The sequence below is a fragment of the Rhinatrema bivittatum genome, chromosome 11 (genome assembly GCF_901001135.1).
Source record: "Rhinatrema bivittatum chromosome 11, aRhiBiv1.1, whole genome shotgun sequence".
NCBI lineage: Eukaryota > Metazoa > Chordata > Amphibia > Gymnophiona > Rhinatrematidae > Rhinatrema > Rhinatrema bivittatum.
This window is the reverse complement of record NC_042625.1, coordinates 95,582,199-95,604,130: the sequence shown is the minus strand read 5'-3', so window position 1 is coordinate 95,604,130 and position 21,932 is coordinate 95,582,199. Positions and strand designations below refer to the sequence as shown.

Below are 21,932 nucleotides of genomic sequence, written 5' to 3'. Positions count from 1 at the left end.
AAGTGGGAAGCTTGCTGGGCAGACTGGATGGGCCGTTTGGTCTTCTTCTGCCGTCGTTTCTATGTTTCACTTTCTCTGCTCTCGCCCAACCATGCTGTGCTTCATGTGTAAAGTAATGGAGTTGGTCTTTGGATTTATAATTTATAAACTGTTCTCTTTATGGTTTCTGCGTTCTCTCCAAGGATTCTCTCTACAGACAGAGTGATTAGGAAGACACAAAGCATGAGCAACTGCAGCCTCGAAAGGCAAACGTGTTGCAAAAAGACCCTTCCTTCTCTATGGTGCCAGTGCTGCACGTTGCCTGGCTGGGGCTAGGGCTGTTGCACGGGAAGTAGCCTTCCTGGGCGGGGAGTCTCACTGCACAACAGCGCCACCTGCTGGCTGGATGTATGGTCCCTGGCCACAGGTAACTGTAAATAAAGGCTCTGGCCTCCAGTTCCCAGTCTTGATTCTGTCTGAGCTGGAGGAAGCTGTTGGTTTAAATAAAAAAACCAAAACAAAAAGATAACATTGACTTCTCATAAAGAAATGCATATCATATATATATATATATGAGCATTCTATAGGGAAACCCTGCAACGCTTTCATGGCCCGACAGCTCACAACAGTAGTGAACATGTCACACGTGCGCTAAAAGTAATAGCAGTGGCAAATAGAGCTCCATCTTCCTCATATAAGGGCAGGACCAGTGTTAGGAACACTTGGGATCAGATCAGAAACTAAGGAGTTGGTCCAGCTGGTACCAGGTCTCCTGAAGCTCTGCCTCTGTGACATTCAGCTTCATAAAGAGGGCCCCGCATGTGAACATTTTTACTGATAGTGAGGAACCCCTTTGGACTCTTAGTAAAAATATTTCTCTGGAGTTGGCAATCTTGGCCAGCCCCCCCACCCTGCCCCAAAATGTGTTGGCTAAGTAGGTAGTACCTATATATTTGTTATACCTAAACACTTTTACCTAAGTCCGTGTTTCCCCATAGTATGTGTTGAACAAAAATATGAATGTTACTAAATAAACGTGAGTGCTGTGGTTCACGCTACGATGGAAGCACAGGATGTCTTTCACCTGTGCTAATTTGTCGTAGACATGGTCCCTTTAAATAGCCCTGTATACCTGTTCAGGAATTACTTGCTTCTGCTCATTGCTTGCAGGAGTTCGGTGTCTCTCTTGTTTTTGTGTGGATTTTTTTTGTCCGGGTTTAAGCTAGGGGTTTTGTAAGATCACTTTTGTATTGAACTGAAAAGTTGCTGCAGGGTGAAGTATTGCACTTTCTGCATAAAAGCTCACATCTTAAGTGGTAACTGGACACTAGTGAAGCATTTTTAAAATTCAGTTTGGAACTCCTTGGGTCCTTGGCTCTGGATGTAATTACGTCGATTCATCTTGCTTGGAATGCAGCTATTTTGTTCCGGGAGCACATTATATTTTACTTCTGAATAATTGTCTTTTTGAGTGAGTAACTGAGGAAAAATGTGTACTGTGTCAAGAAAGAGAACCTCTGAAGTGCATCAGAAGAGGGACAGAAGCATGAAAAGAACATTTTGATGTTTGTCAGCATATGGCTTTGTTTCTCTGTAGGGTTTGTTTTTTTTTAACATGGCTTTTGGTTAAGCAGTTTCCTCATTAAATTGAAACATTGGCCCCTATTGGAACTGTGGCATCATGAACTGTCATTTGCAACTACCTGGATGCTTTCCCCCTTGTAACTTCTGCTCCTAACTGATCTGTCCATGCTTGGGCCAAGGACATGGTCCGTGGCTTCCTCCAGAACCTGCCATGCGTGTACCCCGAGTCTGAATGTTAAGGGTCACTTTTACTGATGCCGCAGACAATGTTCACAGCCTATGAAGCAGAAGGCAGGCTCAGGATTCAAACTTTAATCCTCTCTTCCCAGTGTCTGCCACTGCCTTCTACAAAGCACAACCAGTAATCCAGTTCATGTGTGAAGTCCTAGACATTCATAACATTGATGAACAACCAAGACCTCTGACTGATTCTCATCGGGTCAAATTCACCAAAGAGATAAAAGGTGAGCAGAAAGGGTACCCTGTCCTTGTAGCTGTGACAGTCTGACGCAGACTAGTGATGCAGCACTTAAAGAGCTTTGCACGAAGGATTGACTTCTTAATCTATGGAACTTGTCATTTGCAAGGCCATTGGGCCTAAATTGTCCATGTAGCTCACAATGAAAACATCCAGTTCCAAGTAGGAAGCAGCAGTTGTAGGCTTTTTAAATTAGTTAGTCAATCTTTTCCCAGGTGAATAAAATGCAGAGGGAGCTCCTTGACATTCATGATATAAATGTAGTAAATACACTCATGCATGCCATATCCTGACTGGTTCTCAGTTTGGTATTGAGAAGTAATTTCTGCTCACTGTTGACTTTTGAGCTTTCCCCATAAAGACAGTACTGTCTAGTTAAAGTCTTTTTTTTTTTATCGACAAGCTATGACTAGAGGTTTAATAATGATGCTTTTGCCTCTTTGGAATTAATGCAAACTCATTGTCATGTTAAGTTGTAATTTTAAATTTTGTATTTAGTTTTTATTTCTTTGATTGTGATTGATATGTATGTAATAAGTTTTATGTCTTAAATTGCTGTAAGTTATTAATAGAATAGAAGCAGTAAATGATAATAAATTTCTTTTTAAGTACAGGCAGTCTGTGTTACCAATCCTTCCTGTATTAAAGCAAGACACCAATCTCATATGAAATAAATTATTTTGTTAGCTGAAAGGAAAAAACTAGGGATGTACATTTTGTTAACATCTGTTTTGGTGGTCATGTGTATCTCAGGGACTTTATGGATAGTATGCACACGACTCAAAAAAAAATACATGGATACCATCCATTTTTACCTGTGTAACGTAAAGTCCCCAAGGTACGCGGGTACTGCTGAAACACATCCCTGGAAAAGAAATGCAAGCAGAAATGTTAGTGTAAATATCTCCTAGTAATGTATATAAGCAAGCTGAAAAATTCATTTTACACATTTCGTGTAGGTCTGAAGGTTGAAGTGACTCATTGTGGAACAATGAGGAGGAAATATCGTGTTTGTAATGTAACAAGGAGACCTGCCAGCCATCAAACGTAAGAGCCTGCTATTTCTCTTGGCAGCTTGACTTTGGGATGCTTAAGCTCGAGGCCTGGCCTTTCTGTCGTAGATATCTTGCCTGTTGGGTTTGGTGAAACATCTTTCTTTTTCTTCAGTTTTCCTTTACAGTTGGAGAATGGACAAACTGTCGAGAGAACAGTGGCCCAGTACTTCCGAGAAAAGTACAACCTGCAGCTGAAGTATCCTCACCTTCCATGTCTACAAGTGGGGCAGGAGCAGAAACACACCTATCTGCCCCTAGAGGTAAATGTCCACCCTCAAACAAATAACTTTGCTTGTTACAACAGAATTTGATGGTAGATTTTAGGTTAGTACCTTAGTAATTCAGGGTTTTGGCAGCAGGAGAACCTAGATTGGGATGTCTCTCACTTTGTGAGATGCAAATGCATTGAAATGGCTCAGCCCCCTCCTGCTGGTGCTTCCCGCAGCACCGCTGTCATAGGATGGGGAAAGATGGTGCACGATTCTTCATTCATTCTGCTCTCTGGCCCTGATAGCCCTGAAAGCCTCAATAACAATACAAATGTGATGAGAGTGGCTCCCTGATTGCTAGATTACATTGGGAATATTTCAAGTAGGTGGCACTATGCACAACCATGTACAAGCTGGAAGTGCGTATCTGACTGGGAATGCTGCAGAAGTAGCACGCTGAAGCTCCTGGGGACAGAAGAGCTTAGACTGATATTTAGTAATTGGCCAAGAGTAGTTCTAGTAACCATGTGAGGCACAATAATCACAGTTTCCTGTTCATACAGGAAGGCTTATGAGGATACAGCTGAACTATCTAGCAGATAAGATTCCTCGTTATCCTTTGACTTGTTAATATGACTTTTTAATCATTTTATTTTAATCTGTCACTTTTTTAATGCATTTGTTTTGTAAAATATTGTAATTTTATTTTTATATCATGTTTCCTAAGCTGGACTCTGTTTTGTTTTTTTTTATTATGTAAACCGTTGTGATGCTTCCCCCTGAATGATGGTATATAAAACTAATAAATAAATAACCTGTGTCAGCGCTTCTCAGCCGCTCAGGGAGAGTTGGCTTCCTCACATTTTGCTAAGCCTGGCTCTTCCCAAGTCACAGCCTTGACTGGAGGGACGCCAGATCTTGGTTCTCCTTTGGCTGGCTCCTCCGCAGGCGAGGGCAGTTCTGTGGGACCAGCTCCAGTTCCTTCTGGGTTTGGTCTGGACCCGGCTGCTTTTCCCTTGGGTGGAATTTTTTCAAGGCTCACAAGCCTTTTTTTTTCAGGCTGAGTCCTCCGCGTCCCCCATTTCTGTCTGGTCGGATCCTCAGCCAGTGGCTCCACCTTCTTCTGGTCCTATGCTTGGGTGCTGGGGCTCATCCCGGCTCTCTGCAGGTGTTCTTGACAGGAATCCACATGGCACTGATGATGAGGTTGATCCCTGAGTCCCTGGAAGATGGGGAAATTCCTCCAGGGCTGGAACCGTATCAGACCATGTTGCGGCTCTTTCACAGAGATGAACTGCCGGCCCTGATTTCCCAGACTTTGAAACAGCTGGGTGTTCCTGGTGCAGATGCTATGTCAGAGCTGAGGAAGAATCCCATTTTGGTTTCCTTGCGTAAAGCCTCTTTTTTTTTCCCTGGTGATGAATCCCATCCAGGAATTGATCGATCTGGAATGCGGTGCCCCAGAGGCAAATTTTAAAGGGGGGTCAGACATTGGAAGGCCTGTATTTCCTGGATACGGCTGTGAAAGAGTATTTGTTTTGTGTTTTCCCCAAAGTGGATGCTCTGGTATGTTCTGTGTCTAAGCTGACAACTCTCCCCATAGCGAGATCTTGTCTGCTTCTCTCTCCGGAGGTTGAGTCTAGAGGGGATTCCAGAGCAGTTATGGAGCCCTCTGCCATCTTTTTAGCAGACTCAGGCTGTGATTTGGTCTGTTCCTTGGCCAGAGGAGTGGCTTCGGTGATGGTGGCCTGGCGTCAACTCTGGTTGCGAAATGTGTCAGCTGATACAGCTTCCAAAGCCAGTCTTACCAAGATGCCCTTTAAAGTCTTGCTCTTGTTTGGGAGTGAGTTGGAGAAACTGGCCAGTAAGTGGGGCAAGTCTCCGGTGCCTTGGTTGCTGGAGGATAAGAAAATTACAACGTCCCTTTGGTATGAGGGGTCATTTCTGGGGTTCCAGGCATTTTCGTCCCTACAGTGGGATGATCTTTCAGCGGACTCGGCCTTTCGATTGGTCTCAGTCCTTTCGTCCCCGGCAGCCCAAGAGAGGAGCGGGCTCAGGTGGTGGACCTTCCTGAGCTTCAGGTGGGTAAAGATCATGTCGATCCAGTGGGTCCTGGAGGTGATACGCAAAGGATATTCACTGGAATTTTGCAGTTGGGATAAGAACATAAGAAATGTCCATGCTGGGTCAGACCAAGGGTCCATCAAGCCCAGCATCCTGTTTCCAACAAAGGCCAAACCAGGCCACAAGAACCTGGCAAGTACCCAAATACCAAAAAGATTCCTGTTGCACCTGTCAGTTGCAGACGGCTACGACCTCTCATGCTCACCTCTTTTTTTTTTCTCTGCACCGTCAATCTTTGGGAGAATGGTGTTGCTTTTCTGTGATACAAATATGGATTTTTTTTTATTAATGGGCTTTTTTCACCCTTTTTTTTTATGTAGGTGTGTAACATTGTGGCAGGCCAGCGATGTATCAAGAAGCTGACAGACAATCAGACGTCCACCATGATTAAAGCAACCGCAAGATCGGCTCCAGATAGGCAGGAAGAGATCAGCAGGCTGGTGAGTCCCTGAAATATTGTACTTTTGCCCTGACAAAATTATTAAGAACGTATCTAAATTATGCAAGCTATACATTCTGACTGAGAAAGTGTGGTCTAGTGAACTGGCCTAAACCTTTGAATACACAGTTTGTAGGTAACGGTCCCCGCCGCAGGTCTCCTGCGACTTTACTGCAGAATCACGTGCTCGGGTCACATCCTGCAATTATTTTATCACACACACAGTGTGTGATACTTTTGTTTTAAAAAGCGTAGTACGCTTTCACTTTGTTAAATATTGACAGATGAATTGCTGAAACGTCAGCGTATTTCGTGTTTGGCCCAAAGTGTCACCTTCCTGTCAGAAGAACCCAAAACGCAGGGCATTTTTGCTGTAAGTTAATCTCTCAGGGAGGAGCATAGGAAGCTGAACAGGCGGATTTTTCAACTGCTGTCCTAGCAAAGAGGCGGAAGTTTCTGGCTGAAGCAGCAGGGTTCACCCTTTCTCATCTGGCAGCCTCTTTTGATGAAAAGCTGAAGAATAAATAAAGATTCTCGGACTTTATTGTATTTTGGTGCATAATACATTTACTTGTATTATGTGACGCCTCTGTGTCGTTTGATTAACTTCCCGTTATTTGCACCTGAATGGTTTGCTTGTGAGCAGTCGTCTTGTTAATTCATGGAGAAATGCAGAAAGGGGTAGAATTAGCATAGGTCTGAAACTTCGTCGAAACTTCAGTCCTGGTTACTGAGTTTTGGGCACTAATTGAACCCCTTTTTCTGTCTGCTCCATACGAATATGTTGGACACCATTTTTCTGTGTAATTCATGGAACAAAGCATTGTTCTGCTTATTTGAACTTATTCCATGTTCCGCACGTCCCTTCCACTCCAGGTCTGTACAAGTAAAGCCAACCGGGATTTCTCCAAGGAGAAGCAGGATAATGCAGCCACATCCTAGAAAGCTGAATGTCTCAAAGGCTTTCTGGGACAGGGTGTGGGGCAACCACATGGGGGCCCCCTCAGCCCTTTTTTTTTTTTTTTTTTTAATTTTTCTCCACAGATGATTTCGATGCTCTTTCTCCTCTGAGAAAATGTCACTTTTTAAGATGATCAGACCTCAGCATTTCCTTTTCTTTATTTTCCTACATAGAAATGACGGCAGAAGAAGACCAAACGGCCCATCAGTCTGCCCAGCAAGCTCTCACACTTATTTTTCTCATACTTATCTGTTACTCTGACCGCTGAGTTCAGGGCCCTTATTGGTAACTTTTTGGTTCTAATTTCCTTCCACCTCCACCATTGATGTAGAGAGCAGTGCTGGAGCTGCATCTAAGTGAAGAATCAAGCTTGATTAGTTAGGGGTAGTAACCGCCACAATAAGCAAGCTACTCCCACGCTTATTTGTTTACCCAGCCTGTGCAATTCAGTCCTTGTTGCCTTCTTACCCCTTTTTGATCAGAGTTTTGGGATTCAATATCATCCCGCCTGCTTTTCTCTTCAGTGGCTTAGAGATACCTGTGCTGCCGCCGCAATCTGTACATCCTGGATCATCACGTTACTTGTATGCGCTACTTGGGCTCACAGCACGATGTCTCTGGCTGTGGCATCTGCACAAGAATGTCGCAATTAAGCTTATTAGACCTCTTTCTACAGAGAGCCCTCATCTTTACAAAAGTGTTCAGTAGCAAAGGGCCCAGGAGCTTCACAGATTACTGCTGGTTCTTCAGCATCGAAGACAGGATCATCTTTCTCAGAGTCAGAAGGGATTCCCATATGTGTGGCCGCATCATCTTATCCTGAGAAAAAGCAGAGAGATATTTACCTGTAACAGGTGCTCTCATTGATTAGTGGACAAGCGCAAGGTGATGCATATAGAGAAAGATAACCCATGCTGTAGTTACATGAGTTTAGGTTCCATATTAGGAGCTATCAACCAGGAAAAAGATCTTTTCCCTCTCTTCTCTCGCCCCTTCTCTCTTCCTAGCTGCACCCCTCCCCCCACCCTCGTTTTTTGTATTTTCCTCCTTCAGTTATATTGTAAACCGGCATGATGTACCCATGAATGTCAGTATATAAAAGCTAATAAATAAATAGTGAGTAATACTTTGAAATCAGCTCAGTGTGCTGCGGCAGTCAAAAAAGCAAACAGAATGTGAATTATTAGAAAGGGAATGGTGAATAAAACGGAAAATGTCATAATGCCTCTGTATCGCTCCATGGTGAGACCGCACCTTGAATACTGTGTACAATTCTGGTCCCCGCATCTCAAAAAAGATATAATTGCGATGGAGAAGGTACAGAGAAGGGCAACCAAAATGATAAAGTGGATGGAACAGCTCCCCTATGAGGAAAGACTAAAGAGGTTAGGACTTTTCAGCTTGGAGAAGAGGCGACTGAAGGGGGGGATAGGTCTTTAAAATCACGAGAGGTCTAGAATGGGTAAATGTGAATTGGTTATTTATTCTTTTGAATAATAGGACTAGGGGGCACTCCATGAAGTTAGAATATAGCACATTTAAAACTAATCTGAGAAAATTATTTTCTACTCAGCAAACAATTAAGCTCTGGAATTTGTTGCTAGAGGATGTGGTTAGTGCAGTTACTCAGGCTGGGTTTAAAAAAAGTTTTGGACAAGTTCCTGGAGGAGAAGTCTATTACCTGCTATTAATTAAGTTGACTTAGAAAATAGCCTCTGCTATTAATTGCATCAGTAGCAGGGGATCTACTTAGCTTTTGGGTACTTGCCAGGTTCTTGTGGCCTGGATTGGCCTCTGTTGGAAACAGGATGCTGGGCTTTGATGGACCCTTGGTCTGACCCAGTATGGCATGTTCTTATGTAGGATACACACACACGTGCCTCTATAGGATTTCAGGGGATTTGGCATAATGGTAGCTCGTGCCCTGAGAAGACTCCTGCACTTTTCCGAGAAAGCTGACGGCATTTGCCCTTTTGGATATTGTCACCCATATGTTTGTGGCTGCGCATCCTGCTTTCTCAACAGTCTCCACCTCACTGAAAATGCTTTTGTGAGAAGGGGAATATTTTTCGCAGATGTGTTTGCAAACCGAGAAATGTTCTCACATCTTATACTCGTGGATCCTAGAAATCAAGAAGTGACTAAGAGGGAAAAATCCATGTCTGTGACTTAAAGAAAACTGCGCTGGTCTCTTACATTCATTAAAATTATGTACATTTTCCAGCACATGGTATAAAAAAAAACAAAACCTGCTCAAGGAAGGTGATGTCGGCTGACTCTGGCGCATTTATTCTAAGGAGGTGCAGCTCTTGCCTTTGTTCCTGACCAGCAAGGCTCTGCTCGACTCCTTCCTTTCCTGATCCTGACCCAGGCTGCTGAGTCTACCAGCAGAGGCAGGGAAGGTTTACAGCGTTGCTTATGTTGGCAAACCTGTTTTCTCCGTAGGTAAGAAGCGCAAATTACGATGCGGACCCGTTTGTTCAGGAATTCCAATTTAAAGTGCGAGATGAGATGGCTCACGTGACGGGAAGAGTGCTCCCAGCGCCCATGTTACAGTATGGAGGACGGGTAGGAGAATTTAACACACAAATTGAAGTAAATCAACTTTTATTTTCCCTTTCTTAATGTGTTCATCACAGCTGGTCTGAGTCAGTGGCTAATGTGTGTGTTTCACGTCCCTGAGGCTTTCTGCTGCTGACGGGGTGATTTGCTTTCTCTCTGCAGAATCGCACAGTGGCGACCCCCAGCCACGGGGTTTGGGATATGCGAGGCAAACAGTTCCACACGGGTGTGGAGATCAAAATGTGGGCCATAGCCTGTTTCGCTACGCAGAGGCAATGTAGAGAAGAGATCCTGAAGTAAGTGCCCTGCTTCAGAGGATGCCAGGCCTCGGGTCGCTGCTAGGATGACACAGTCTGGGGCACGTGAACACCGGCCAGATAATACAACGGGAGAAAAACCCGCACTCCCTGTAAAATAGGAAATCCTGGAGAGTGCAGGAACAATGATAGTCATAGGATTTCACATTTTATTAAAAAAAACAACTCCCGACTCTAAACAAATTCATATTTCAACAATCAGGCTGTCCTCCGGTTTTGTCACAAAGGCTGCGTCGGGAGGGACAGAAAGGCCTGAAGCTCACGCACTGTAAAAGATAAACACAACATATATAACAACATATATAATGTAAGGACAGAAAGGGTTTGCAGCAGGTGATGACAACGGTAGCAAACCTCTCATAAAGATATTCAAAAGACATTAAAAAAAGAAAAACATACAAAAAATGTCAGGAGCTCGTGCAGAAAGTAAACTTGGAAACACTGCAAACCCTTTCTGTCCTTGCATTATATAAGTTGTGTTTATCTTTTACAGTGCATGAGCTGCAGCCTTTGTGGCAAAACTGGGGGATACCTTGATTGTTGAAATAGGAATTTCTTTAGAGTCGGGAGTTTTTTTGAATAAAATGTGAAATCTTATGGATGGTAAGAACTATCATTTTTACCTGCACTCTTTACATGTGAAGACAGACCAGGCCCTAGCAAGCAGCAGCTGACGCCACGAGGCAAGGCCTTCCGCCTGGCCGACACTGCCCTTGGAGTGAGCTCACGGGTTCTGGCAACCGGCAGGACATCCCTGGTGGGGGTGCAGGGGGGGTGAGGAGTCAAACAGGACCAAAACGTGCGGAAGACAGGGCCCGTTGAGAACAGGCAAGTTCAGAGGACAGTCCATGTCTGCAACAGAAGAACAGGTCCGAGGTACGCTGACAACAAGGCAGGGAAGGGCAGGAGCAAGACTAGATAAAGCATGAGCATGGCCCGGCATGGGGCAAACGCTGGGGCCCCTCGAGGCTAGACATGAAGAAAAGAGTGTGGAAGGGATTACTGCCCTCAACAAGCAAGCACTGCCCCATCAGTCTCTCCATGTGCACAGCGGGAGGGGGAGGGGAATTGAATTCAGACGGCAGCTAGCAGGGGCCCTGACTTTTACATCCTGGGGGCTCTGATAGGCAGATATAAGGGGAAAAGCACAGCAAGCCCGCATTGCCGGTATTTTCAGTAAGGCTCCTCGCCCCGTAAAAATGTTGCTAACATTAATTTTCTATGGGTTTGACAGTTGCTTGGTTTTTGGTTATAAATATTCCTATTTATTAATTATTTGTTTTTATGTACCGATGTGCGATCTGGCATATCACAACGGTTTACATTACAACAGTGCTCAATAAGAGGAAGGCTTCTTATTTTACGTTGAAACTTTGTATCGACTGTAACAATATAATTTAGGAAGGACATGGGTTAGAATCGGGCAGGAGTGACAGGTAACCAGTAACAGATAACAATTGATTGTAACATGGCTAAGGTTCATAAAAAAAGTAACAAGAATTTATACAGATTGGTTTAGGGTAATATATACAAATTTTATACTACCCTTATCTCAAGGATTAGGGGTAACCCAGCACAGACTACCATTAAGAGAAACTTGAGGTGACCTACACAGCGTAGTAGATATTTTTGTTTGTTTGTTTGTTTATTTATTTATTTATTTATTTATTTATTTAAACGTTTTTATATACCGCACTAGGGGTAGTAGTCTATCCATCTTAGCGGTTTACAAGAATTAATTATCATATTATCATAAGAAGTTTTCTGGGCAGACTAGATGAACCATTTGGTCCTTTTCAGCCATCGTTACGGACAACTAGCATAAGAGGAGACTTCTTTACATACTTAGTCAGGATGTAATGTCAGGCAGCTGCAGGAAGTTCTATACATGGCCCTTGGATGCAGCACGTTCCATGCCCCTTATTTTGGTCGCCCTTCTCTGCACTTTCTCCAGTGTAGCTATATCCTTTTTCAGATGTGGTGTCCAGAATTGCACACATCATTCAAGGTGCGGTCTCACCATGGACCAATACAGAGGCATTATGACATCCTCCGTTTTATTTGCCATTCCCTTCCTAAGAATTCCTAGCATTGTTTGCTTTTTTGACTGCCACAGCACACTGAGCCGACGATTTCAATGTGTTATCCACTATGACATCTAGATCTCTTTCCTAGGTGGTAACTCCTAAGATAGATCCTAACATTGCGTAACTACAGCAAGGGTTATTTTTCCCTATAAGAATCACTTTGCACTTGTTCATGTTAAATTTCATCTGTCATTTGGAAGCCCAATCTTCCAGTCTTGCAAGGTCCTCCTGTAATGTATCACAATCCGCTTTAGATTTAACTCTCTGCATAATTTTTTGTTATCTGCAAATTTGATAACCTCACTCATCGTATCCCTTTCCAGATCATTCATAAATATATTAAAAAGCACCGGTCCAAGTACAGATCCCTGAGGCACTCCACTGTTTACCTTTTTCCACTGTGAAAACCATTTAATCCTACTCTGCTTTCTGTCTTTTAACCAGCTTGCAATCCACAAAAGGACATCGCTTCCTATCCCATGACTTTTTAGTTTTCTTAGAAGCCTCTCATGCAGGACTTTGTCGAATGCCTTCTGAAAATCCAAATACACCACATCTGCTAGTTCACCTTTGTCCACATGCTTATTCACCCCTTCAAAAAAATGTAAGAGATTTGTGAGGCAAGACTTCCCTTGGGTAAATCCATGTTGGCTGTTTCCATCAAACCATGTCTGTCTAAATGTTTTGTGATTTTATTCTTTATAAGTTTCAATGATTTTTCCCGGTACTGAAGTCAGGCTCACCAGTCTGTAGTTTCCTGGCTCGCCCCTGGATCCCGTTTTAAATATAGGGGCTACATTGACCATCTTCCAATCTTCAGGTACATCGAATAATTTTAATGATAGATTACAAATTAATTGAAATAGATCTGAAATTTCATTTTTCAGTTCTTTCAGAACCCTGGGGTGTATACCATCTGGTCCAGGTGATTTACTACTCTTCATTTTGTCGATCAGGCCTACCGCATCTTCCAGGTTCACCATGATTTGGTTCAGTTCATCTGAATCATTACCCATGAAAACCTTCTCCGGACGGGTATTTCTCCAACATCTGCGAAGGCTTTATCTTCTCTAAGTGCCTCTTTAACCCCTTGATCATCCAACAGTCCAACCAACTCCCTCGCAGGCTTTCTGCTTTGGATATATTTAAGAAAGTTTTTGTTGTTTTTGCCTCTATGGCCAACTTCTTTTCAAATTATCTCTTAGCCTGTCTTATCAATGTCTTACATTTAACTTGCCAGTGCTTATGCTTTATTCTGTTTTCTTCTGATGGATTCTTCTTCCAATTTTTGAATGAAGATCTTTTGGCTAAAATAGCCTCCTTCACCTCCTCTTTTAACCATGCCTGTAATAGTTTTGCCTTCTTTCCACCTTTCTTAGTGCGTGGAATACATCTGGACTGCGCTTCTAGGGTATTTTTTAACAATGTCCATGCATTTTGCACACTTTTTAACTTTATATCTGCATCTTTTAGGTTTTTCTAACTATTTTTCTCATTTTATCAAAGTTTCTCTTTTGAAAGTTTAGCACTAGAGCCGTGGATTTTCTTAGGCCCCCCTTCCAGTCATTAATTCACTATTAATTCACTATTGCCAAATAGCCCTACCACAGTTACCTCTCCCCAAATCCTGAGCTTCACTGAGAATTAGATCTAAAATTGCTCCCTCTCATCGGTTCCTGAACCAAATGCTCCATAAAACTCTTTTATTTCATCCAGGAACTTTATCTCTCTAGCATGTTCTGATGTTACATTTACCCAGTCAATATTGGGGAAATTGAAATCTAGTGAAAACCACTGTATATTCGTGTCAATTAGTCCGGTATACAATGAACCCCAGAATACCTTAAACAATCATGTTGTATCAAAAGGGTCTTTAACTTTTGGTGTATCAATTTATCTTAATATATTGGACCATCATACTACCCGCGGTTTGCAAGTATGTAAACTTGTAGTTTTAACCGCTGTGGGTCTTTTTTAATCATTGGTCCATAACCCAAATGTCTTTTTTTTATTTTTTATATTTGCAAAAATTTACTTGTTTGTTTTTTTGACCCCGTTCAAACGCCGACAAGAGGAAATGGCGGCAAGGTCTGAGAAAAATTAATTTGGACCTAGAAATAATTGGAAAAGCAATGTGGATTTAAGAGATACACTTCATTCAATAAATATTGCCCGGAGAACACTTCACATCGTGAGCTGTCCAGTGCAGTCCCTGAAGCAGCAGCCCGCGAAACGTGGACACGTCAGACTCGCATTCATAAACTCCGGATTTTGGACTCTTAAAGCGCGATAGCGCCACCAAAGGGAAGTACGTTTTCCACATTTTTATGAAAAAAACAAACAAGTACATTTTTGCAAATATAAAAAATAAAAAGACATTTGGAAATTGAAATCTCCCATTATTACCGCACTACCAATTTGGTTAGCTTCCCTAATTTCTCTTAGCATTTCACTGTCAGTCTCACCATCTTGGCCAGGTGGACGGTAGTATACCCCTATCACTATAGTCTTCCCCGACACACAAGGGATTTCTACCCATAAAGATTCAATTGTGCATTTAGTCTCATGCAGGATGTTTATCCTGTTGGACTCTATGCCATCCCCGACATAAAGCGCCACACCTCCTCCCGAGTGCTCCTCTCTGTCATTGCAATATAATTTGTACCCTGGTATAGCACTGTCCCATTGGTTGTCCTCCTTCCACTATATCTCTCAGATGCCAATTAAGTCTGTCATCATTTACTGCTGTACATTCTAATTCTCCCATCTTACTTCTTAGACTTCTGGCATTAGCATACAAACATTTCAAAGTTTGTTTTTTGTTTGTATTTACATTCTGCTATTCAGTTGACAGGGATAAACTGGAATCTTTTAGCTCAGGTGAGTTTTTAATTACAGGCATTTAGACTACTTTTCTTATTATTGGAACCTCACTGTCGGGATGCCCTAATTCTAATGCATCATTAGTATCCTTTGAAGATACCTCTCTCCGAACCATGCACTGCTGAGTGACTGTCGGCTTTCCCCTTTGTTCTAGTTTAAAAGCTGCTCTATCTCCTTTTTAAAGGTTAGCGCCAGCAGTCTGGTTCCACCCTGGTTAAGGTGGAGCCCATCCCTTCGGAAGAGACTCCCCCTTCCCCAAAAGGTTCCCCAGTTCCTAACAAAACTGAATCCCTCTTCCTTGCACCATCGTCTCATCCACGCATTGAGACTCTGGAGCTCTGCCTGCCTCTGGTGACCTGCGCGTGGAACAGGGAGCATTTCAGAGAATGCTACCCTGGAGGTTCTGGATTTAAGCTTTCTACCTAAGAGCCTAAATTTGGCTTCCAGAACCTCCCTCCCACATTTTCCTACGTCGTTGGTGCCCACATGTACCACGACAGCCGGCTCCTCCCCAGCACTGTCTAAAATCCTATCTAGGTGACGCGTGAGGTCCGCTACCTTTACACCAGGTAAGCATGTTACCAGGCAATCCTCACGCCCACCAGCCACCCAGCTGTCTACATTCCTAATCTAATCACCAACTATGATGGCCGGCCTAACCCTTCCTTCCTGGGCAGTAGCCCTGGGAGACCCATTCTCAGTGCCAGAGGACAATGCACCACCTGGAGAGCAGGTCCTTGCTACAGGATCCTTTCCTGCTGCACCCGGTTGATGCTCTCTGATCATGAGACCTTTCTCATCCAAGGCAGCACCAGGGCTGCCAGACTGGAGTTGGGACTTGGCTATGTCCCTGAAGGTCTCATCTATATACCTCTCTGTCTGCCTCAGCTCCTCCAGGTCTGCCACTCTAGCCTGCCAAAATCAGATTCGTTCTCTGAGAGCCAGGAGCTCTTTGCATCGCATGCACATGTACAACTTCTCACCGGCGGGTAAAAAATCATACATGTGACACTCGATGCAAAAGACTGGGAAGCCCCCCTCTTGCTGTGGACTGCTGCATTCACCTTAAAATTGTTCAGTTCCTAATTAAGTTTTAGGTTGCTAAGGGACTAGGACTGTGTACAATTAGGGTCCTTTAAATGTATTAGTGTATTCACTATATATCTGGTAGTGGCCTACAAGGGAAGGATCACGCTTGATATAAGGTGTGGGGAATTTCTGAGTTTAAGTTAAAAGGCTGATTTGATTTATTTTTTAAACTTTTTGTACATATATATATATATATTTTTTTTAAGTGTGAAAGTGACACCTGCCTATAAATTAAAGGACGAGCTTAGGGGTAGGTGGGTTGGGAAATACAAATACACAAACTTCTGTTTATTGCCTGCCTTTCTGACTACCCCAATAGTTTACTTCTCCCTAGTACTTTTAAGTAATTAAATTTCTCTAAGAAGTACTTACTGATTCTTTCCAGCCACCAGCAAGGTGATCCTCTCCTCTGTGCTCCCACTGAGAGGAGAGAATATTTTGTTTGCTAAGCACATGTAGAACTGAAATACTGCCAGGGTACAGCAGGGCTGCCGGTTTTATTCCAGATATGAACGTTTCCATTAATACGTTTGATAGCTTGATTTGTCTGCTGGATGATGCTTTCAGTGTTCCGCTTTGAAAGGTGAAATAGAAATCAGATTACATTCCCCAGAGAACTCACGATGGAGGGTGAAATGACTTGTCCAAGTTCACAACGCAGCGGTGGGATTTGTCTTCAGATTCTAAACCTTGTGGCTCAGAGACTCCTATGAGGTTCCCTTATACGGCTCACAGGCCGAACGCCCACTCTCCCGGTGCACGCGATTCAGTATTTAAATTAGGCCCGGCGATAAAAACGGGCAAAAGGAGGCGCTAGGGACACTAGCGCGTCCCTAGCACCTCCTTTTTGACAGGAGCGGCGGCTGTCAGCGGGTTTGACAGCAGACGCTCAATTTTGCCGGCATCGGTTCTCGAGCCTGCTGACAGCCACGGGTTCGGAAACCGGACGCCGGCAAAATTGAGCGTCCGGTTTTCGACCCGACAGCCACAGGCCGAATTCAAAAAATATATATATATATATTTTTTTTACTTTTCGAAACTTTCGGGACCTCCGACTTAATATCGCCATGATAATATCGCCATGATATTAAATCGGAGGGTGCACTTTCCCGGTGCCCGAAGAAATTAGTGCCTACCGTCGGCGCACACTGTACTGTATCGGCCTGTATATGCTGCACATGTAGGGATCTTTGTTTTTCAGTTTTTATTTTATTTTTCTCAACAAAAGGAAAAACAATATTTACCTGAAAAAGTGGAGTCTCTTTTATTTTTTTCATGGATTTCTCCCATTTTTGTTCTGGTTATAATAAACACTGATAAATTCCCAGAAAAAAATAATTGAAATTGCTGGGTCCCTAAGTACAGCTAATTAAATCATTGAATCATTGGTAACAGTAAACTAATGCAGTCAAGGAAGATAAATTTGGGGTTTTTTGTTCATTAGGAGCTTCACAGACCAGCTGCGTAAGATCTCTAAAGACGCGGGGATGCCGATCCAGGGCCAGCCCTGCTTCTGTAAATACGCGCAGGGCGCAGACAGTGTGGAGCCCATGTTCCGACATCTGAAGAACACCTATGCAGGGCTTCAGCTCATCATAGTTATCCTGCCGGGGAAAACGCCCGTCTATGGTAAGGGAAGACCAACAAGGTCAAACTTGAAATTCCTCTTAGTGATTGCTCAGGCTTTGTTTGCCCACGTTGCTGCTGTTATTGTGCAATTCATTCCCATCCCGCCGACCTCTGCAGGGAATGAACTGAGCCCCTCATAGAACCAAATGTTTTCTCCTAGAACTTCTGACCTCTTTTTTTTTTTTTTTTAAATGTGCAGCACAATATTTTAGCACAGCAAATCCTCTCCATTTCAGCTTCATTAACTTGTCAGCTGCTGTGGCTAATCTGCATCTTCCATTTTCCTGGACGGACCCAGATCAGTCCAAACTCCTGGGTTTTGCCTCCCTGCCAGCAGATGGAGACAGTTTCACTGTACATAACCCAGTGTGCCACCTGCAGTCCCTCAGTATTTGTTTGTCTCCAGCAGATGGTAGATGGTGTAAAGCCTGCAGTCTGGAGAGGGAAAAAAAAAAAGATTAAAAGGCGCAATTTTATAGTGGTTGTAACGTTAAAATGTTATAAATAAAGGATACAAAAAAAAAAAAAAGGCGCAATTTCTGGATCCTCCCATGGGGTTGTGAGGTCCTGCTGGGGCCACGTAAGCAGGGAGTTGGTGACCCCTCCTGATAGCTCTGTCTGGAGGCCTGTGGAGTGGACATCTGGTGGTCCAGATCCCTCATCCCCCGTGAGACAGCGGTGGAACCTGCACTGCAAGCCCAGTGGAGCAGGGAAGTGTCCCTTTATACAGTCCGTCCTGGGCTGGGTCACTAAAGTTTGGTGAAAGGAGACTGGTATTCCAGCTGTCTGGCTCTTTTCTGATCTGCCATGGGGGCTGTGCTCCTGGCACTTGAACCTCTGCACCAAAGGAAAGTATTGGTTTCTATGTATATCTATTTGTTCTTAGAGTAAAATGAAAAGAGAGAGCGAGAACAAGGAACTAGTTAGAGGAATCTGTGCAGCATGGGGGTTCCAGGGGGCAGCTAACTAGCAGCTCGGGGAGCTCAGCGATGGGGTTTTTCAGCAGCTTCCCCTGCTTGCCATCGAGGTGCTGGCAATACCGCGGGTGTGGGAAGGAACAGCGTGTATGTGCGACAAAAGTGGTATGGCGTTTGGGGTCCTGTGTCGAGCATGGCCACACCGGTAGAACGAGCTTTGTGGGCGACAGTATCTAGCACTGAGGCATTCCCCATCAGCGTGGAAACAGTGGCCATTTTCCATTCTCTAGCGGGAGAGGCGGGGAGTCCCTTCCTGAACTATTGTCGGCGGTTCCCTGTCCTGCGAAGGTGCAGAGAGACACTTGCTCCAAGGAGGATTCTCTGGTCCTGGTAGAGGTCTTCTGCTGGTTGTAATTTGCTGCTGCTGTGCAAAGCTTGTTTAGTGGAACAGGCAGCGAGGGATGCTGGCTCTCAGCCTCAGTCTCCTTGGGTTCTCGGCCACTCAAGATGTCTGAGATGTTGAGAAGCTCTTCAGGTCTTCGATGGTTTTTGGTGCTGGATGTTGAACGGATCTGGGCCTAAACGTGCTGAAGGTGCAGGCAGGTTTTGCTTAGCCGTGTGGTGGGCCATGGCAGCGGTTCTGTTCCTGCGTGCGTAGGCATGTGCGTGCATTCTTGCTGCATGGTGGTTGCATGCACGGGGACCTGTGCACATAAGGCCGTAACCTAGATTTGAGTGCATCTGCGACCTAGGCTTACTTGAGTGTCTATTTGCGTAGGTACCTGAGCATGTATTTGCATAGGTACTTGTGCGTGTATGACCGCGACCTAGTCTTGAGCGTGTATTTATGCGTGTCCTGGAGGGGTGTGCTTGTATCCCTGGGTGGCATAGATGTGCGCGCAGGAGGCCGCCTAGAGCCGAAGTTCAGGAGAATTAGGTGCCAGGGACAAACAGGTCCAAGTGTCTTGCTATCTGTGAGGTTTGCCGTCTGATAGCAGTTCAGTCCTCCCTCACTCTGCATTTGTGTCCGCGCTATTTAGATGCTCAGAGTGATTTGACTACTACAGCTTTTGCCCATGTGTGACATTCCCTTGATCTATGGTGTCCCTGGATGGGAGTGGGGTGGGAAGTGAGGCAACAGTTAATTCTCCTCCCTTGTTCCTGAGGGCAGAAGCTTCCCTGAGGGAGAGAGGTTGGAGAGAGAGCAAGTTTGGGCCTATGGGCTTCGGTATAGATCCAGCCTCCTTCTCCTGGGTGGAATGTTTCCAGGTCCCGTAGATCTTTCTGCAGGGGTGCCCAGCGAAGGCGAAGCAACCTACTATGTGGGGATCCTGTGCTCGGGCCGCCCATTTGTCAATCACAGTGGGCAAATGCTGCAGAAATGCTGTCCCTGGTAAGGGTTAAGGGGGTGTGGATCACGAGACATCGGAGGATTCCGGAGGGGAATTGGCTTTCTCACCTCTAGAAGAGGGAGAAATTGCATATGATTGAGAGCCGCTTCAGGCTTTGTTCAGATTTTTTCTTTTCACAGAGATGTCTTGCTGTGTTTGTTGGCTCAGATCCTGAACACACTTAGTGTGGCTGGAAGTCAATTTTAAGTTGCCCTGTTTCTTTATCCCCTGTATCCAATTCAAGAGATATTGGATTTAAAGAAGGTAAGTGCAGCTCTCAAGGTTCCCCGTTTCTGCATGGAAACTGAGGTCAGTCATAGCAGCCGTATGCAAGGGAGAGTTCTTGGCTTCTCTCGCCTTAACAGAGGTATATCTGCACATAGCCATCAGGCCGGAGCACCAGAGATTCCTGAGCTTCATGGTCCTAAGGGAACATTTTTGGTTTCAAGCTCTTCCCTTCAGCAGACTGCTCCAAAAACTTCACCGAGGGTGATGGTGGTGGGGGCGGCCGCATTGTAAACGAAAGGTGTGTTGGTGCATCCGTATCTGGATGACTGGCTCATTCATGCGAAATCAGAGGCCCTCTGTTGACAATCAGTAGAAAATGTACCGATGCGCTTGAAGTCTCTAGGATGGGTGGTGAACCTTTTTCAAACTGTGGAGTATCTGGGAGCTCAGTTCGACACGCTGGTGGAGAGAGTGTTTCTCACAGAGAGAGAGTGCTGAAATTGCAGAGTCAGATTAGGCTTCTGCTAGAGCTATCGGGGCCCAGGGTCTGGGACTATTTACAGGTCTGGATTCTATGGCATCGACATTGAAATGAATGCATTGGGCATTCATGCATATGCGGCCTCTGCAGGGGCCTCTTCTCTCCCGCTGGAATTCATTATTGGAAGAGTTTCATCTTCCTCTTCTGTTAGAGGAGAAGCCAGGGACAGTCTTCTGTGGTGGCTTACTCGCTCCAGTCTTGAGCGTGGTGTAGAATTGGAGGCTCTGAATTGGGTAATAGTCACCGCTGATGCAAGCCTCTCCAGATAGAGGATAGTGTGGCAAGATCAGTTGGTGCAGGGCCAGTGGTCGAAACAGGAGGCCTCATGGTCTATCAATCGGTTAGAAACTAGCAGTGCATTTCGCATTGCTTGCCTGTCTGCCAAGGTTGCAGGGCCATCCAGTACGGATCCTATCAGATAATGTGATGACGGTAGCTTACATCAACCGTCAAGGTGGAACCAAGAGTCAGGTAGTGGATTAAGAGACCCGGGAGTTGATTCTTTGGGCAGAGCAGCACTTGGAGCGGCTGGCAGTGTCTCACATCACCGGATTGAACAATGTTCAGGTGGATTTTCTCAGTTAGAGAAAGTTAGACCCTAGGGGAATGGGAGCTGTCAAAGGCAGTGATGTGGCTCGTACACGGAAGATAGGGGTTTCTTGACCAAAGAGAACACCAAGACATTGCGGTTTTACAGCTGCTGAACAGAACACGGTTCGGAAGGAATCTGAGCTCTGGGGATGCCATGGACATAAGGGATTCTTCTTTGTCTTCCCTCCATAGCCTCTGGTGGACAAGGGATTACCGTGGATAGAGAAACATCTGGGCAACGTGATCCTGGTAGCTCCAGAGTGGCCACATGGATCATGCTTCCCAAAACTGATCAGCATGGCCATAGACACTGGCCCTTGAGGTTCGGACATCGGTAGACTCTTTTCAACCAGTGCCTAATATTTTCAGATCAGGTGGCTCACTTCTGTCTCACAGCTTTGCTTCTGAGAGGAGATGAATGAGATGGAGGGAATATTCCAAAGCGGTTGTTTCCACCTTATTGCAGTCTAGACGACCTTCTACATCCTTGACATATGTACAAACTTGGAGGATCTTCGCGTCCTGGTCTGGTGTTGACAGAGTGTAACCTCAGCCTGTTCAAGCTATGGTATCGCATGTTTTGGCTTTTATACAGAAAGGTTCTGGTCAAGGGACTGGCCTTCAACTCTGAGTCCAGATAATGACATTGGATTATCTCCAGGGTAAGGCGCAAGGGTATTCTCTGTCCACACATTTGGATGTTATACGGTTCCTTAGGGGAGCTAAGAACTTGCGTCCTCAGGTTCAGAACATTTGTCTGTTTTGGAATCTGAATCTAGTCCTTAGAGGATTGTGTGAGGCTCAGTTTGAACCGCTAAAAGAACTTTGTTTGAACCACTAAAGAGAACTACGGTTAAGGCCTTGATTT

General features: G+C 44.6%; 1 protein-coding gene across 3 annotated transcripts in view; it reads left to right on the top strand.

Annotated features, from left to right (window-relative positions):
• AGO3 (argonaute RISC catalytic component 3) overlaps nucleotides 1-21,932 on the top strand; it is a 77,925-nt gene that overhangs the window by 33,583 nt on the left and 22,410 nt on the right. For 2 of the 3 annotated variants that reach the window (XM_029572098.1, XM_029572096.1), the window contains exons 6-12: nucleotides 1,893-2,027; nucleotides 3,001-3,088; nucleotides 3,209-3,356; nucleotides 5,750-5,869; nucleotides 9,275-9,424; nucleotides 9,554-9,687; nucleotides 17,212-17,396. In XM_029572098.1, the coding sequence (XP_029427958.1) occupies nucleotides 1,893-2,027; nucleotides 3,001-3,088; nucleotides 3,209-3,356; nucleotides 5,750-5,869; nucleotides 9,275-9,424; nucleotides 9,554-9,687; nucleotides 17,212-17,396 (960 nt within the window). The remainder of the gene's footprint in view (nucleotides 1-1,892; nucleotides 2,028-3,000; nucleotides 3,089-3,208; nucleotides 3,357-5,749; nucleotides 5,870-9,274; nucleotides 9,425-9,553; nucleotides 9,688-17,211; nucleotides 17,397-21,932) is intronic. The other variant, XM_029572097.1, reaches the window with a different exon arrangement.